General features: G+C 48.0%; 1 protein-coding gene across 1 annotated transcript in view; it reads right to left on the bottom strand.

The window, feature by feature from the left end:
• Window positions 1-18,171, bottom strand: part of NINL (ninein like) — a 194,644-nt gene that overhangs the window by 38,955 nt on the left and 137,518 nt on the right. The window contains exons 14-16 of the mRNA XM_077778947.1: window positions 12,215-12,344; window positions 8,698-8,807; window positions 7,455-7,783 (exon numbers count right to left, since the gene is read on the bottom strand). Coding sequence (XP_077635073.1) covers window positions 7,455-7,783; window positions 8,698-8,807; window positions 12,215-12,344 — 569 coding nt within the window. The remainder of the gene's footprint in view (window positions 1-7,454; window positions 7,784-8,697; window positions 8,808-12,214; window positions 12,345-18,171) is intronic.

Raw genomic sequence — 18,171 nt, 5'->3', positions numbered from 1 at the left:
AAGGGGAAAGGAGGGTGATGGGCATAGGGGAGGGCACTTTTTGGGATGAGCACTGGGTGTTATATGGAAACCAATTTGACAATAAACTCTTTAAAAATAAATAAATTAAAAAAAATAAAAGCTTTAAAAAATGAGGGGAATTTTGAGATATCTTCAGAGAAACAGAAACTGAGAGAATTTACTCCAAGAGAGTTTCACTAAGGGAACTTGTAAATACTACACATTAGAAAGAAAAAGGTTCCATAAAGAAAGCATGAGATATAAGAAGGAATCTAACCAAGGGGAAAATCAAATATTCAAATGGAGGAATTCTGCAACAGACCTAGTCTTAATTCTTAAAAAAAATCAATGTCCAAATTCCTGGATACACATAATCTGCCACACCTACTCATGAAGAAACAAAAAATCTGATTGGACCTATGCCTAGTAAGGAGATTGAGTTAGTTAATCAAACAACTTGTAAGAGAAAAGCCCAGGAGCTACCAGGATTCCCTGGTGAGTTCTACCAAACATTTAAAGAGGAAAATGTAAATCCATCTCAAGCTCTTCCAAAATTTGCAGAGGAGAGGACACTTCCTGATTCATTCTACAGGACCAGAATTACTATGATATCAAAGCCAGATAAAGGCACTACAGGAAAACCAGAGACCAATATCCTTTACCAATATTGATGCTAAAATCCTCATAAAATACTAGCAATAATTATTGTTTAATAGGTAGAGAGTTTCCCTTTGGAATGATGAAAAATTTTTGGAAGTTGAAAGCGGTGATGACTGCATGTTGTGTATGTTTAATACCACTAAATTATATACTTAAAAGCAGTTAAAATGGCCGATTTTACATTGTGTATATTTACTATGATTAAAAAAAGTCAACATCCATTCACAAAAAAATTAATAAAAAAGATGGAGACACTCTTAGATTAAAGGATATTGGGCACCTGGGTGGCTCAGTCAGTTGAGCGACCAATTCTTGATTTTGGCTCAGGTCATGATCTCATGGTTTGTGGGATCAAGCCCCAAATCAGGCTCTGTGCTATTAAAACAGCTTGGGATTCTCTCTCTCTCTCTCTCTCTCTCTCTCTCAGTCTGTCCCTTCCCTACTCTCTCTCTCTCTCTCAATAAACTTTTATAAAAAGGATATTAAAGAGATGTGATTAACTAAATGCATGGCCTGATCCTTGATTAGATCAAGGGTGAGTGAACAATCTAGAAAGAATATACCAAAATAGCTGGCGAAATCTGGATGTGGAGTGCAAATTAAATAAGCAGTATATTCATCCTAAATTTCCCATGTGTGATAATGACACTGTGGATATGCAGGAGAGTGTCCTTGTTCTTACAAAACAAGAAATATTTAGCAGTAAAGAGTCATAATGTTTATAATTATCTCCAATGATTTCAGAAAATATTTTAAAAGGGTATGTGTAGATTTGTGTGTGTGTAGAGCAAGATAGCAATAGGAGAGGTGAATATGGATAAATTTAACCCTGTTTGGCATTCAGATTACTCCTGCTATTCTCTAAACTACTGGCAGAAATTCTTTCACAATCCAAATCTGGTCATGCACTCTCTGCACTTTGCTTTCTTTTATGATAAAGGCCCAAATCTTTGCCATGGCCTCCAAGATCCTGCAAGTCTGAGTTCTGCCCAACCTGTGAGCCTACAACTGCTGTAGGTTTGGAAGGTGGTCCCATGTGTTTACTTCCAAGTGGCCACAAGGCCACTACACTGGGAGTTGCTTGGCTGGTGCTGGGGCCCGACCTCCTCTCACAGAGCAGGAGCCAGGACTGGGGGCCCAGCATTGGGGGTGGAGGGATGCTAGTGCACTCAGCGAGCACTTGCATGTTGCTGAGCCCAGTAGATTTCTTCAGGCTGGTTTTGTGTGAACTGGCTTCTCAAGGGCTTCAGAGACAGTTGTTCCTCCCTCATTCCAGGATTATTTCCCTAAAGATGCAGCCCCTTGGTTTCCCCTTCCTCTGTGGGATCCTTCCTCAACTCTCCATCCTCCACACTCTCTGTGGGAGACACCACAGGCTCCTCATGTGTAACTGAATCCTGTGCTCCCCGCTTCTTGGTCAGTGGCATTTCCGGGGAGTCCTCTGATTGCTCTGAGCCCATTTCCAACCACCCTGTGCATATCCTATCCTCCTAGAGCCTAACAACTTGGCCTCTACTGCCCTGCCAGTCAACTTCCTATACCTCTGATGCCATCACTCTGGTCCCCAGCTGCTGTCACCTCTTGCCTGGACAGCAGCAGCAGCCACCTCCCCCTGCCCTCTGCCGGCCTCAGCATTTCCTTCTAGATACCCACCCCATAGTCCCTGCAATCTGCTCTTCTCAGTCTCCCTGGATACCCAAGAGCACCTTTCCACAGCTGCCTGGCTCAAAGCCCCAGTAGCCTGCCCCCCAAATCCCTTCCCCTGCCCACAAGAGCTGGCTCCCATCTACATTCCCCTCAGCACAGCTATCTTCTTGTTCCCCAAAGCCTTCTAACCTGGGCCATGCCTGCTCCTGCCCCAACGCCTCCCATAACTTCCCAGACCCGACCCCCCATCTCCCAGAAAACTATCAGCTCAAATTTAGGCTGGTCATTTCTATACATTGGGTATACATTCTATACACCCAAGGCTTTCAGCATGCGTGTATGTGTCCCTGGAAAACGTGTACTGAAATTCAGTAACATATTTCTTCCTGACACTGGGACATGCATGAAGCATGGTGCCTCCCTCACGAGCTAAAAGTTGAAAACATCTGTTCTGCTCCTTGCTGCAATCCCTAGCTGCACTGCCACACAGAAGATGCCCCATAAACACTGTCAAATGAGTGAAGATCCTGCTGAGACTACAACTGTGACTATAGTTATGGAGTCAACAGTTGGGGAGTGGAGGCCAAGAGGACCAGAGAAAGGACAAGGGCAGCCTTCCGGACTTGGGCCAGTGAGCAACAGACCACTCAGCACTGGGCTGGGAAATCTGGACAACACAGGTGTGGGCACACACGTCTGTTCATGGGGAGGCATCTGAGAGGAACAGCATAGTGAGAGTGAGGGCTCTGGGTTGCTTCTATGCCCAAGGCCCTTGTGTGTGCCTGGAGCCTGCCACGGACTCATGCACAGAACAGGTCCCCATGGTGTGTCCACAAGGCTGGAGACCAGCCTCATTTCATGCTCTGTGGTCCTTTGAAGACACGGCACCATGTGCACTTCATAGATGAGGAAATTTAGAAGTCAGGCCACCACAAACAAGGTGCTACATGGCTCCGAGACACCCACCTAAGAGTGCAATGTTTGTAAAGTGATAAACAGGCTCTTTAGGACAGCTACTCCTGAGAAGAATGAGGAGGCCTGAGGCCTGGTGCCCAGGGGATTTCTAGCTATGCTTATATTTTTTTTCAGCTGGGTGGTGAACTGACATTTATTCCCTTTGGTTTAACATAAATCCCACATCTTTTTTTTTTTCCCCAAGGAAGCTACCTGACCATAGTCACACAGACCCAGGAGCTGGTGCCTGAGCTGGAATGCAGGTCTCACTGCACCTGTAACCATGTTCCAGGACAGACCCAAGTCACCAACTTGGACAAGTGACACAATACTTCACAGAGCCTCCATTTCCACAGGAAGTGGACCCCTCACAGGTGTGCTGTGTAGGGGGTAATGGGACCACACAGAGCACTGACCATATCACATAGATGTGCCTGGCATGCCAATATCTATATCATCTCTTGCGCAGCCGTCAGTCTCCTGAGGAGCCAGAAAAGCATCTAAGGCCATGTGCTGCAGTATCCGGAAAAGCTTAGTTTCTAGAATTCTAGGCTTCTGAGAAAGAACATGTGCCAGCCTGAGTCCCCCAGGGGATCCTGGGAAGGAGGAGGGCCTGGATATACACCTGGGTGCTCTCTGCACTTTGCCCACAAACCAACATCTCCAGGACACCACCTCACCTTGAGGCTTCCCCTGGAGAGGTATCAACTGCAGCAGCATCCTGAACCTTCCTGAGCACTCACACCCCACCTCCAGCCTCCCAGGAGGTGCCAGGGCTGCCTGCCTGCCTCCTCTGTTGCTCCAATCAGAAAGCACAGGAACTTGCAGCTCAAGGGCAGTGCCTGGCACACGTGCTGGTGGATCAAAGTAGTAGGTCCTGCTCAAAGTCAGCAGGAAGAGGGTGACCCAGAATTGAAGTGGAGCTCTAAGCACAGTTTGTCTTTGTCTTTGTGAGATCAGTAAGAACTTCCTAAGGACAAGAGCAGGGACACAAAGGCCAGTTGAGCTGCCCGAATGACCCAGCTCTGCCCCCACCCACTCACTGGGCATCTGGTGATCTATGGGATACCCAAGGCCAGGGCCGGGCTTATGAGCCCTGCACAAGCCCGAGAGTTACATAACCCTCATCAGCAGCTGTGATGAAGCCCATGCAGGGTAGAGGTTAGAGGGTGTACCCAGGCATTCTAAGAATGTTTAGAAACCAAACCTGTTGTTCTCTCTTGTATCTGCTTCTTTCTCAAGAGCCCAAACAATATATTCCAGCTGTAGAAGTTTGGTTTTCATGTCATCCTTCTCTCGCTCCAGGGCCGTGTTGGCCTCTTCCTCCTGCAGGACCTCAAGCTGTTCCTGCCTGGCCACCTGGGGGCCAGCAAGGTGTAGGTGGGAGAGCAAGGTGCCTTCCTTGGCCTTTTCCCTGCTATGCTGCAGCTGCTGCTCCAGGGTGCTGTCCCCACACTGGGCCTGTTCCTCCAAGGCCTGCCCCTGGCTCGCCATGGGGGCCAGCCCCCCACTCAGGTTCTCAGCTTGCTCAAGAATGGCCAGCCACCTCTCAGTCTCTCCTCTGCTCAGTGTCGGGTTCTGAGCTGGTGAGGCATCTCCCTCTGTTTTCCAGAGCAGCTCCTGGGCTTCAGGCTGACTCAGACTCGCTGGGCCAAGGGCAGGAGGTACCAGCTCCTCGAGGACTGCTCTCTCATCTACCCCACGTTGATTCACCTGTAACCACCTCCCTGGGGGAGCAGAAGCCACCTCCTTGGGGTCAAGTACATCCTGACCATCCTCTCTGAGGCAAAGGTTCTCCAAGGGCCCTCTGGAGGGCAGGGCAGGGTCTAGGGCTGGGCTCTGCCTGGGGTCCACATGGCACAAGTAATGGCCTGGCACATCCCTGCACCTAGCTTGCCCATGGCCATACCCAGCACCAGGTTCCTGCCACACCAGTGGCTGCTCTCTCCTGCCTGCACAGAGGGGTGTGGGGCCGCCCATACCCTCTTGGTCACCACCTGACACTGCTGGTCCATCCTTCAAGCAGGCCCTCAGCATGTCTTCTTCCTGCACAAGCCTTCCCACTTGCTTCCTACAAGCAAGCTCGAGTCTCTCCTTCTCTAGGGCAGAAGACTTGCATGGTTGCACCTCCTCCTCACCCGTCAGCTTCAGCTGCTTCAGCGGCTGCCTTCCACAAAGTGGGAGGATCTCCTTCCCTTTGTCCTCCTTCCGCTCCTTCTCCAGATCATGCTGCTCTGTCACCTCGTGGATTTGCAGTAGATATCTCTGCAGCACCTCTTCCTTCTCTTGCTGAGGCTGCAGTGCTAAGTCTTTACAGTGGGCAGCCTGCTGGGCTTCCATCCTTGAGAGCTTGTGGTTCAACTCAACTTCTGCCTCTTTCCTACTGAAACAGAGCACGTCACAGGTGCTGCGGGTATAGCTCCAGGCCCAACCCTTCCCCCCAAGGTTGGAAAGGCCTCCTCACAGGCTCTTCTTGTCCTGGCTGCAAACCTCCTCTCTACCTGGCCTGCTCTGTTCCTTCATCTCCCATGTGCTCCAGGGCTCTATCCATGTCCTGGGACCCTCCTTAGAGGGTCTGTTGGAAGATCTCTTCAGTGGGGTTGGGTTCTACATATAGAAGCTGACATGAAACCACTTGCACAGATGACTTTTAGAGTAAGTTGATTATAATTAAATAGGATAAAATTCAGTACCTGAGTCATGCAGGCCACATATCCAGGACTCAGTAACCATGTGTGGCTCGTGGCTGACATCATGGACAGAGCAGACACAGGACATGTCCCCTATCACAGGAAGTTCTAAGGATAGTGCTTTAGTGAGCCACGTGAATCTCGCCCACAGTCAAAACTACCCTTGACAATTCGGTAAGTTGCTGGAACCAGGGCAGCCCCAGAAGAATGGAGTACCAGCTGAGGTAGAGGCACTAAGGGTGTGTTCTCTGCTCCTGGCCAGAGCTGGCCTGAGGACAGGACATATGGTTGGATACAGATCCAGCTCCAGCCTGAGGAGGAGTCATAAGCAGCAAGCAATTCCTCCAGATGGATGGTACAGGCTGGTAGGAGGGGCTACCCTGCACCGGCCCCCTCCTGTTGCTGGTGGGGTCTAGAGGAACTTGGGTCAAGTCCCTTATCACACAGCTCTGGGGTTTAAGAGAAAATAACTTACAGCTCAGAAGAAGCACAAGACTTAAAAATGACCTTTGTTGTCCTCTAGGAGAATAACGGTTCCTGTCAGCCCCTAAGGGCCTGGGGCCCCTCCACTGGTGTCATCTGGAGTTCAGGGAGGAGGGAACACCCACAGATTTGGAGGGCAATCTGGTCTTTCACAGGACATTCCACATATTTGAGCTACCCTCAATCATCAAGCCAAAGAAGGGGAGAGTGCACTCCACCCGGGTTGGAGAGCACATTTCCATATACAGGTCACAGACATCCTGCAGTCAGGGGGTAACTGATGCCATGTGTACTCAGCTACAACAATGGAACCCCACTGAGCCCTACACAGCCTTTCCATGAAGAGCGGAGGTGCGGTGGGCCCCTCCACTTTAAGTAGTCAGATCAGCCCTGGGTCAACATATGGGTGTGGTCATCCGTTTCTGACCTGGGTGGGTCCAAGAATCCCCACAAGACACAGAGGGGCTGACTGACCAGCACCAAGGCTGAAATAACTAGTCATTCACCCTACTAAGACCCATATGGACATGTGGGTATTTTTCATATAACTATGACATTGTTGGATACAAAATGCCACATTTGTTTTCCAAATAAACCTTTCCTCTTCTTTGCTCATACATTTTGACCTTTTCAAGAACCTCACTAACCCAAATTACTCATCTTTCCCATGGTTTTAGGGCTTTTATACCCTTTATCCATCTCCTTATGTGTTATATAATACAATATCCTGGAAAATTAGGAGGAGATATTAAATGAAGAACATACTGCCCTTTGCTATCAGGTGAGTCTAAGACAGAATTCTACAAGGAATTTTAACTCCTTGGCTCTAGTTAACATATTTTTAATACAAAGGAACAATGCTTATGATCCTATTCTTTCAATGCTCACCCACCTGCCCTGAGAAAAAGCACCCCGTTAGCAGGCACTGTGATTCTGAGCAGTTTGCCTAATGCAATTTCAAATTTGGGCCCTTGGCAAGAGACCCTAGATGTGATATCCCGAAAGGACACGGCACTGAACCTGACTTGCTGTAGGTCCTTCTGATGCTTCTGGCGCTGCTCCTGCTCCAGTGGGTCCTGCTCCTGGGCTAGCCGCTGGGCTGGGTCAGACAGTGCCCGTGCGCAGCACTGCCCCAACACTGCCCTCTCCATCAGGGGGCTGCGGGCAGCCTGCTGGAGCTGGTCCTGCAGGCCTCGGATGAGCTCCTGAGACTTTGCGAGTAGCACCTCCAGGTCGGCCCTCCGGCACTCCAACACACGGACCTCAAGCCTGAAGGCCTGCTGTATTTCCTCCCTCTCCTTTGCAAAGTTTCTTCTCATCACCTCCATTTCCGTTTCATAGGAATTTACCTGAGAAGAGAAACGTGAGCAGCGTCGATCAGGAGGTCTTGAGAATGACTTACCTGACAATGTGACACAGAAATACCAGACTTCCAGGTACAACATCCAAAGAACTGGTGTCCCAGACCTGACAAAGTGAACAAGCCTGTGAAGGGAACAGGTTAACGACAGCCAAGCCTCCCCCAGGGTGCAGGTCCAGCAGGTAGGGAACAGAGGCTGGGACCACATTGGACCAGGTGCTTGGCCAAGCCATCTGAGGAGGGCAGAGGGTGGCACAACTGAGAGAACTGGGAAGACTTCATGAGACCAGCAGGGGGCTCTGAACATCCTCAAGGCAGGAGTTTCCAGCGAATGCATCCAGGGAGCTCAGGGGCACAAGCATAAGACATGCAGCCCCACCTTGGTGCTACTGTTAACTCTGACAGCAAATCATGAAAACAAGTCGTGGATGCTGTCCTTTAACAAAACCCACCACAATCTGCTAATGGAGCAGGAGAGAAGTTTATCTAAGAAGACAGACTCAGCCAGGGTCCTGGCCAAAAGGCCACAGAGTATCCTACAAAAGGCCATCCCAGGGTTGTTTCAGCTTAGAACATAGTCAGGAGGTGTGCTTCCCCCTTGGCAGAATGAGCAGGAAGGTTTGGCCTTGGTGCAACCCTTGTGAAATCGGGTACACATAACCTCCTTCCCTCCCTTTATTGGTCATTCCTTATCTCCTGCCTCCTTCTAAAGAGGGTGTGAAGCAGAATGTTCATTTTATTCACATTTCCGCATGATCTTTTGTCCCCCTGAGCAGGCTTACTATGGGGCCCAGAGTCTAGGGCACACATGTGCGTGCAGAAACGTGCACAGTCAAGTGAAGCTTTCCAGCATGCAGCAAAAAGCCTCTCTGTGTCCCTGTGGCCATCCTCACTCCTCCTGACCTTGGTCTCCAGCTGGATCTTGAGGTCTTGGTAGTGTTCCTTCACCTGCTCCATCATTATCTCCGTTTCTAAACTCACTGGAATGCAATCACCCACAAATGAAGTGATGCCTGCAAATGAGAAGACATTTCCATTTACAACCTACCAAGGATGCCATGGATCTGTTTCTAGCCCTCCAATATGACATCTGGACAGCACTGAGTATTCAGCCTAGCCTTCCTTCACCATGCCCCTCATCGAGCACAACCTACCATGGGCCTTTAATGCAAGAGGAATGCGGTGCTGATGGAGAGAGCCAACCTTCGAAGGTTTCCACAAGCAATCTGTTATCTTGAGCTCTCAAAGTAGGAGCTCTTCAGAAATCAGTGTTTCAAGTCTTTGACTGAACACACATTACTTAAAGATATAACCAGGAGGCTCCCTGCAAGAACTGTCAGGCCCCTGGATTCCCTAAAAGATGGCATACATGGTACTTTTACTACTCCCTGAATTCTGTTCCCCGAGGACGCCAGGTATCCTGAGGAACTGGGAAGACAGACAAGGCACAGACTAACCTCTGGAGCATCAATGCTTTATGACAAGGCATTATGAGGCTTATTTCTTCAATCTTTTTATTTTAGCTCCTCCCTTTTCTTGGAGACTGTATGTTACTTTTACATGATAATAACATGGGGTTTCAACAAATATGTTAGGCATAGTAAATACTCATGGAGCAAAGCTTCTGACAGATCACAGGAAAGAGGATGTGAGCAACCCGTTGTTCCAGATGATTCTCCTCACAGACCAACAATGTCAGATGTCCTTACAGCTCATTTTGCGAGGCACCTATAGAACCATAAGTACCACCAGCGCTCCCCAGGCACCAGGCATTCCCAGTGCTGTGTGTGTTGAGAGGCATGCCAAACGATTGACTCAGAATGTGGGTTTTGGCTACTGCTCAGGTTTCATCTATGTTGGTCTGGGGCCAGGAAAATGAAGGGAAATGACATATCCCTTAACTATTTTCCATGAAAACAAGTGACAGACTGAGGGCCATGTGGTTGAGAGAAGTCAGGACAAGTACCTTAGGAAAGAAAGTAGCCTCTGCCTTGACAGCCAGAGCTGCCACGTGATTTTGGCTGAGCAGGTCTGGGTGGAGGAATACCTGGCCAAGTGGCTCCAGCTGGAAGCACTGATGGCACAGCCACCATGATCCACACAGCCCTTCCACCAAAATGCTCCTGTGGCAAAATGCTCCTGTGGCAGCATACAGGCCCCCTCCTTAGAAGGGGCTGATGGAACTTCTGTGATCAGATGAGGGGGAGGCTGGCAGGGCAAAAGGAAAGACAAAGGGCCTTGGTGGGCAGATCAGTGATGACATAAAGCTGGGAGCTGCCTTCTGGTGCCACAGCCCAAGGTCTTCTGGACAAGGGCCACCCAAGGTACAGGATCATAGCTCTGTTGCTCCCTGGGTTATGAGTCGGTGGCTCTTAACAAGGGTCCCATGCTCTGTGTATCCCAGGCTCCTCTCCAGGGACAAGTTCCTCCCTATGGTCAGGCTGCCCACTTAGCCACATGTAACACTCATCTGGAGATGTGATAATGTCCAGTGTGCTAGCCATACCCCAATACCTCCCAGCTGAGGGCAGCAGAATACAGGTCATGGACTAGGAGCCATTAGACTCCACTAAAGAAGGCCTAAAGGGGCTGAGGAAGCTGGACCCACATGCACAGAAAGCCCCACTCAGTTCCTCTTGGAGGGTCCCATGTTGTCTCTCTTACATATAAACTTTCCTGTTTTAAGAAGTAAACAGCTTTAGGACAATATGGTAGCTCTGAGTGCCCTCAGGATTGCAGATGAGAACAAGATGCTCTCTGAGGGCATCTTGATCACTCTGCTGTGATATATGGTCAGTGGAGTGGCCAGGGGTAGGGCAGTCCTGGAGGTCCCCATGGTGGGGGGGTCCCCCTCCCCACCAACAGCAGCACGCATGGAGTCACGGGCACTGTTGGGAGCTGTTCCTGAACTCATAGGTTAAGAAAACTCCTTATGAGGTTAAGGTAAGTTGCATGGACTCTTACCGTCAGATGGCAACCCCGATATCCACCCACACCCAATTATTTCAGCTTGAGTACCAACCCCCAAGTCACCTTGTTAATTGATATTAGGAGTGACTCATTCTGGTTTGAAATACTGATTGCACTTTGTGAAGGAACTTACTATAGCAACTTCTTCTTTAATGGTTATGGGAGTAACGTTGTGTTCCTGAAAGACCTGTTTTTCTTAATACCTCCCACTAAGGTAACTTTTGCCTTTACTATGCCTATGCCACTTCTGGGCTGTTCCCCATCCTTTTGTGTATCAATGTTCTGGAGAACCTTTACTGATCAGGGGATTTACCATCAGAATGCAACTTCTGGGCTGTTCCCCATCCTTTTGCATATCAATGTTCTGGAAAGTCTTTACTGATACATGGATTTATCATCAGAATGCCACTCCTGTGCCATCCCCCAAACAGTAAACCATAAAATAAAGTTGAGTCTCAGACAGGGCGGAGAGGCCTGGCTGGTGCCCAGAAAGAATCTTGCGCCTCTCTCATCCCTCCCTCGCCGACACCGTCCATCCTTCGGGGACCATGTGATCTTGCATGCTACCGGCTCCACACAACTGTGAGGAAAAGCAGCAACCAGCAAAACCCACCCTGTCATCCAGAGGAACCATGGAAACCTCAAGGATATCTGGGCCATCTGAACCCCCACCCCACTCATTCTGGTCTCTAGGAGTAGCCAACAACTTAAACACAGGGCATCGAGGCCTTGTGGTGTTTAGGACTTATCCCAAACCTCACAGTCTGAAGAGTTCAGGAGCAGGAAGCCTTGACCTTTCTAAAGCGACACCTTCAGCATCAGCTCTGTGCATGGGCAGGTGGAGCGGGCCCTTCCAAGGTACCAGGGCCCCACCCTACCTTGATCCTTTCCATACAGTCCAGGCTGTAAACATCAGCCCTGTTCTGCCATGGTCCACATGAGGCCCCTGTGAATATCAGGAGTCCCTGATGCATTTCACACACTCTAGCACCTTCCCTGAGAGCTGTCACAGACCCAAGACCAGACCTCATGCTCTGCATGATCCCCAGTCTCTCCTCGCCTCCCTTCCCTAAATGACTGTGTCCAATTCATGCTGAATGATCACCGTGGGGCATCTATCTGGATCCTCCCCACAACCCAAGAGGCTTACTAGGTCATGCCTGTACTGAGGTCACTACAACATCATCATACCTCACCATCTCTACCTAAAGAGTAAAACCTTCACCTTCTTCTTCCCTTGGGGCTCTGGATATTGTCCCTGGCCTTGGGTTACAGGCCATTCTCCCAAATGTGCTGGTCCAAAGGGGCTCATGATCCTCTGGAAGCCTGACATGCTGAGGAGCTGGCTCCGTCCCACAGAGTGCCCCTGGATGAGGGGGCATTGCCACTAGCCCCTACTCTTCCACAGCAGGAGCACACGATCCCTTACTTCCCAGGACTGGGCTCCTACCTGCTGGGCCATGTCCAGGGAGCAGCCGTTCCTCTCGTTGTGTATGTGGACGACTGCGCCAACTCATGGGCAGCTGAGCCTGCAGGCCTTCCAGTGCAGCTTGCAGCTCATCATTGCGGTCCTGCAGGTCCTGTGGGGCAGAGTCAGACACCCCCTGCAGCCAAAGCGGCCACCTAAGGAGTGGTGAGGAGCAGAGCAGTATGGAGCCAGCCAGCCCAAGGAGCAGTCAGGTGTCAGGCCCTGATTTCCAGCACACAACACTTAAACTGCATTCTAGATTCCTAACGACAGGTGAGCCTAATGAAAGCAAGAGCCACTTCCTGACTTTCTTATGCCCTGTACCACTTTCAATCACTGGATATACAGGAGGGGCTAAGAAGGAAGGAAAAAAAAAAAAAAGACGAGTGGAAATCGAAGGGGAATGTAGAAAATACAGAGAACCATTAACATCTGAAACTCTAGTGCTTTAAGACCACAGTGATGCTGTAACATGGGTGTGACACAGCACTGTCTGGGAGTGTCCTTCCTTGGATTCTTTCCTCCCTTGCTGTTAAATTTGCAAAGGGTTCTTTCTACAGCTACTGAGCAAAGAGGATACCAGGTGCTTCAGACCAAGGGCCATAAAGCAAAGATGACTGTGTCAAACAGAAAGGATGGTGGGTGAGCATGCACATAGAGGGATATGGGGGGATGTGAGGAAGAGGGGGTCATGAAAGCTTCAGAGGCAGAGTCTCATTTGCAACCAGCATAATTTTGACCACACTTGAATGAAACACATCTCAACAAGCACGCCCAGTCATCTGATTTTTAAAGGGCTATAAAGGGTAGAGTTTATAGCCGCCTTCCTAGATGGCCCCACAGCTGCATGTATTACCACATCCACTCATGACTCTGGATCTAAGTCCTCCTTCTCCAGAACCCTGGTGGGCCTGTGACTGACTAACCTGGAGGATAGCACAAGTGATGCCACCTCTTCCAAAGTTGCAGCTTTCAGGCAGCTTCTCCTTTTGGGACACTCTCAGAAGTGCAGCTAAGGCCACATGGAGAGGACTCGGGGCCCAGCCCATGGCATACCTCTCACAAAGCTCCACATCCCCCTCTGGTTTTTGAATCCTATTTGAGTTTCCTCTCCAAGCAGCTCTCACTGAATAAACCTAATCTTCCTAAAACTGTTCCTGTCAGCTAGCGCCTGGTCTGTAAATGCATCTTCCCTGGAGAAGGAGCCTCTTACTGGCAGTTCCAGGCAGCGGGAGAAGGGACAGGCTCTGCATGGATGTTATAAGACCCTTCACAAAGGGTCATTGTACCTCATTCAGAAGCTCCTGGGCAAATATAAGAGTTTCCCCACAAAAAAGAGCAGCTCTGTCTGGGGGGAAAAGGGTAGGGCCAGGAAGTTAGAGCTTTGGGCCAAGTCTGCAGAGTGTGTAGCCCCCAGTTGCTGACATAGCTTGTGGTCACTGCTGCTCTAGTTTTGGGGTATCTAAGATGGTAGTGCTCACCGCACAGGCCACTGAGCAGCTGAGGTACAGTCAGTCTGAACCAAGGTGGCTATAGCCTAAAATCTACACTGAATTTCAGAGACTGGATTCCAAGAATAGGATGTAAAATATCTCATTAAAAAATTTGCTTATATTGGGGCACCTGGGTGGATCCATCGGTTAAGTGCCCAACTCTTGATTTTGGCTCGGGTCATGATATCACAGTTTCACGAGTTCAAGCCCCACATCTTGCTCTGCACTGACTGTGGAGACTGCTTAGGATTCTCTCCTCTCCCCCTTTCGCTGCCCCTTTCTCCACTCATGCTCTCTCTCAAAATAAATAAACTTTAAAAAACTGCTTATATTGATTATATGTTGAAATGATAACAGTGGATATCATGGATTAAACAAAATCTTACTAAATTCTTCTTATATTTTTTAATCTGCCTACAGGAGAACTTAAAATTACATGTGTACCTTGTATTGAGTATTCTGAGAAGATACACATATCCCACAAATTCAGCAGTACCAGAAACAGGTCCTCTTAGGTGCTATGCTAGGCATAAACTTTTTTGCTCTCAAGACAGATCAGGGAGTGTGGCCAGTTCTAACTGATGAGGGTGACATGCACCATCCTGGGCACCAGCCATGACCCCCAGCTCTACCCAGGGGGTGCCTGGTGGGACTGGGGAACCAGGTGCCTGTTTATTTTCACATGGACTCACATTTACTGAGCGTGCCTATGGGTGCCAAAGGAGGTTATAGGGTGCTACTGCACGAGCCAATAAAGGCAACAAGTCCATTGCCCCGATACAGCAGCATGAAGGGTCTGAGGGGAGGGTGGGATTTCAACAGCAGCACTGGAAAGTGCCAGAGAGGAAGGTGGTGCCAGCAGGTTGGCTGGGGCTACAAGCTGGGCTTGAGTACACATACATATAAGTGGGAGCAGGAGGGAGGGCTTCTATAACAAATTCAGTCCATTCAGGCTTCTATAATAAATTTCCACAAGCAGGGTTCATAAGTAACAGAAATTTAGTTCTCATAGTTCTGAAGCTAGAAGTCCATGATCAAGGTGCTGACAGATAGTGTCTGGCGAGGGCTTCCTTGCTGGTAGGTGGCAGTCTTTTCCTGTCTCATGGTGGAACAGATGGGGGAGCTCCCTGGGGTCCCTTATATGAATCACTAACACCTTTCACTGGGCTCCATCCTCATGACCTAATCACCCCAAAGGCCCTACCTCCTAACACCATCACAATGGTAGCATAGGCTTCAACATAAGAATCTGGGGAAACACAAACATTCCATCTGTAACAGTGTGGAAATGAGGGAAGGGAAAATTCTGCATTTAGGGTGTTCCTCCATTACAGTGTCCACCCAAAGCAACAGCAGAAACATGAAACATGATTAACATTTCCCCTTTAGACAAAGGCAGCCTCGTCAACAAAATTAAGATTGAGAAAGACATAACAAAAAGCTAAAATGACAGTTAAATAGGGAGAGGATTCAGCAATAAAGGAAAGCATAGTGTCGTTGCGAACATATACCCTGGTTACAAAGTATAGGAAAATGTACAGCAGTGACTTTGGAAAGGTTGAATGATGCACTGTGGGGAGGGCTGAAAGTTGTCTCTTCCTCTGGAAAACACCATCAGCCAGGGGCACCTTGGTGGCTCAGTCAGTTAAATGTCCCAGCTTCGGCTCAGGTCATGATCTTACTGCTCAGGAGTTCAAGCCCCACATCGGGCTCTGTACTGACAGCTTGGGGCCTGGAGCCTGCTTCGAATTCTGTCTCTGTCTCTCTGCCCCTCCCTCACTCATCTTAGCTCACGTGCGCTCGCTCTCTCTCCCCCTAATATAAAATAAAACAAAAAATTTAAAAATAATCATAAATAAAAACACCATCAGCCAGAGGCAGTGACCCTCCAGTAGCAAACAGCAGAGGAGAAGGATGCCTCTGGCTTACAGGAGGACACCAAGGACCAATTGATACATGCAGAGTAGTTGCTGGGCTCGGGAAATGATTATTTTGCAGCCATCATGGTAAAGACTGGATACTATCCAATTGGATACTAAATCTAGGGAAAAATTTGATGAAGAGAATGTTTGTGGGGTTTTTAAGTGTCTCCCCACTGAATGCTTATTAGTTGCATGGGAGAAGAAAAAAACAACAACAGTAATTATACAGTGGGGAAATTAGGCAACACCTTAACATCACCTATACTGTCTGGCTGAGAAGACATAATCTCAATTTAATCCAAAGGAAATATCAGAACAACATGAAATAAAGAGATTAAAAATCTCTCTTTAAAAAAATACATGTCAGTGACAAAAAAAAAAAAAAAGGCTGGGAGAATGTGCTGCAGACTGTGTTAGGATTTAACAGCTAAGGTGATGATTTTGGAGGCTGGGACTTTGGGAGGTGATCGGGTCATGAGAGTAGAGCCCTCTGGTCATGAGGAATGATTAGTGCCCTGGTGTTAGAGACCCCAGAGAGCTCTCGTGAAGGCAGTCTTTCCATCTGTACCAGGAAGAAAGCTCTCACCAGATACCAAACCACAAGATTGACCCTGAGCTCAAGGAACTTCTAGTAGAAGCTTCTGCTTAACTGTCTTATCCTTTAGGAACTAAATTCTTAGAGGCTTCTGTCTAGCTGTCAATCTCACCTTTTATTTTATTTTATTTCATTTTTAATTTTTTTTAATGCTTNCATTTTGGGGCGGGGGCGGGGGGCGGGGGGGGCTCAAACTCACAAACTGTAATCATGACCTGAGCTGAAGTTGGATGCTTAACCAACTGAGTGGTCTGACTCTTGTTTTCAACTCAGGTCATGATCTCACGGTTCATGAGATTGAGCCCTATGTTAGGCTCTCCACTAACAGTGTGGAGCCTGGTTGAGATTCTGTCTCTCCCTCTCTCTCTGCCCTTCCCCTGCTCATCCTCACAATCAATCAATCCATCAGGGGGGGGAAAAAAACACTTGAGGAGGCCAGAGTACAGATCAATCAGAAGTGATGGACAGTTACCTCAGCCTCACTATAATGTGAAAATCCCTCTCTGAATATTCATCCCAAGCCCTAGTAAAAGGAGCCTGCTGCTTTCCCTTATTTGGCTATTTTAATTACTCCCCATGATCTCCCTGTTCTACAAATAAAGTGAGCTTGTGAGGCAGCTCCACTGGCTTTAGTCTCTGTCTGCATCTCACCAAAGGAGCAGGCCCACTTGGGTTCAGTAATACCGCCTCCAGAACTGTGGGAACTAAATCTGGTTTATAAATCCCCCAATCTATGATGACCTTTTTTTTGTTGTAGCAGCCTGAATGGCCTAAGACATAATGTTTCAGACTGAAGGACCTTATGCAGACACAACTAAAGGCAATACCTGACCCTACAATGGATCCTGTAGGTTAACTAAAAAAACTGAAATACAATGAGCAGGTTAAGATATTTTATCAGTGGGAATCATGAAGTTAGTAAGTGTATCACAATTAGGTGGAATTGGAAGCTGGGTCTTCTAAAAGAAAAGCCCAGATTTCTGGGTTTTGCACATTTCTGTGGTATAAATAACTCTCACAAGAGCTGATTTCAAGCTTTTTCAAAGGTTTCGTAAGAAGCTGGCAAAACTCCTGAACCTTTAATAATCAACTTATGCACATGCACACCACTGCAAGGTGCGTGGTAGGACTAATTCTGTTCTTTGGAAATGTGCACTGAGCTACTGAGGGGTGGAGTGGCCTGGTGATGCATATCACCCACCTTCAGATGTTCAGAAAATAACTGTGTATACACACTCACATCCATGCACAGCACACAAGTGAGCAAACATGCAATGAGCACATGGAGTAAAATGTAAACAACAGGTGAATATGGACAAAGGGTATACAGGTGTCCCTGTCACTGTTTTTACTTTTGTAACTTCATGTATTAGAAATTATTTTCCAATAAAAAGTTTTCTTAATGCTCTAAATGTTAGTTTGAAACAATCAAAAATATTTTTAAAAATGGAAAAAGCAAAATTCTGAATAAATAAATACTACTATGTTCCATATTTCTGATGTTTCAAGAAGTCAAATTTCAAGAACCAAAAGTGAAATGAGTAACAGAGTCTCGTGACAGAAAGATTCATTTATGGGTGTTTGAAAGATTCAGTGCCCTAAAGTAACGTATTAACTGATGGTTAGTTACAGGCTCTAAGTCCAGGCAACAAGCTTAAAGGGAGGGATGAAACACATCTGACTGCAATCCCACTTGCACAACAGACCCCAACACATGCCAGTAGGAAGTTCAGGAGGGGGTGACACAGCTGACAAACAGGATTTCAGGAGGGTACCCTGACATCAGGGTTTGGAGCAGAGGAAAGAGCAAAGGGAGGAAGCAGTGGGTCATGTCTCACTCCAGAACAGCACAGGCTCACCTTTATCTTCTGGTGTTGCCAAAGCAACATGAAGCAGGAACAAAGTCAATTTTGTCTTTAATTTGGAGGG

This window comes from Crocuta crocuta, unplaced genomic scaffold (assembly GCF_008692635.1).
Source record: "Crocuta crocuta isolate KB4526 unplaced genomic scaffold, BGI_CrCroc_1.0 scaffold470, whole genome shotgun sequence".
Lineage (NCBI taxonomy): Eukaryota > Metazoa > Chordata > Mammalia > Carnivora > Hyaenidae > Crocuta > Crocuta crocuta.
Note: the sequence above shows the minus strand (reverse complement) of the source record. Positions and strands in the feature narration are given on the sequence as shown.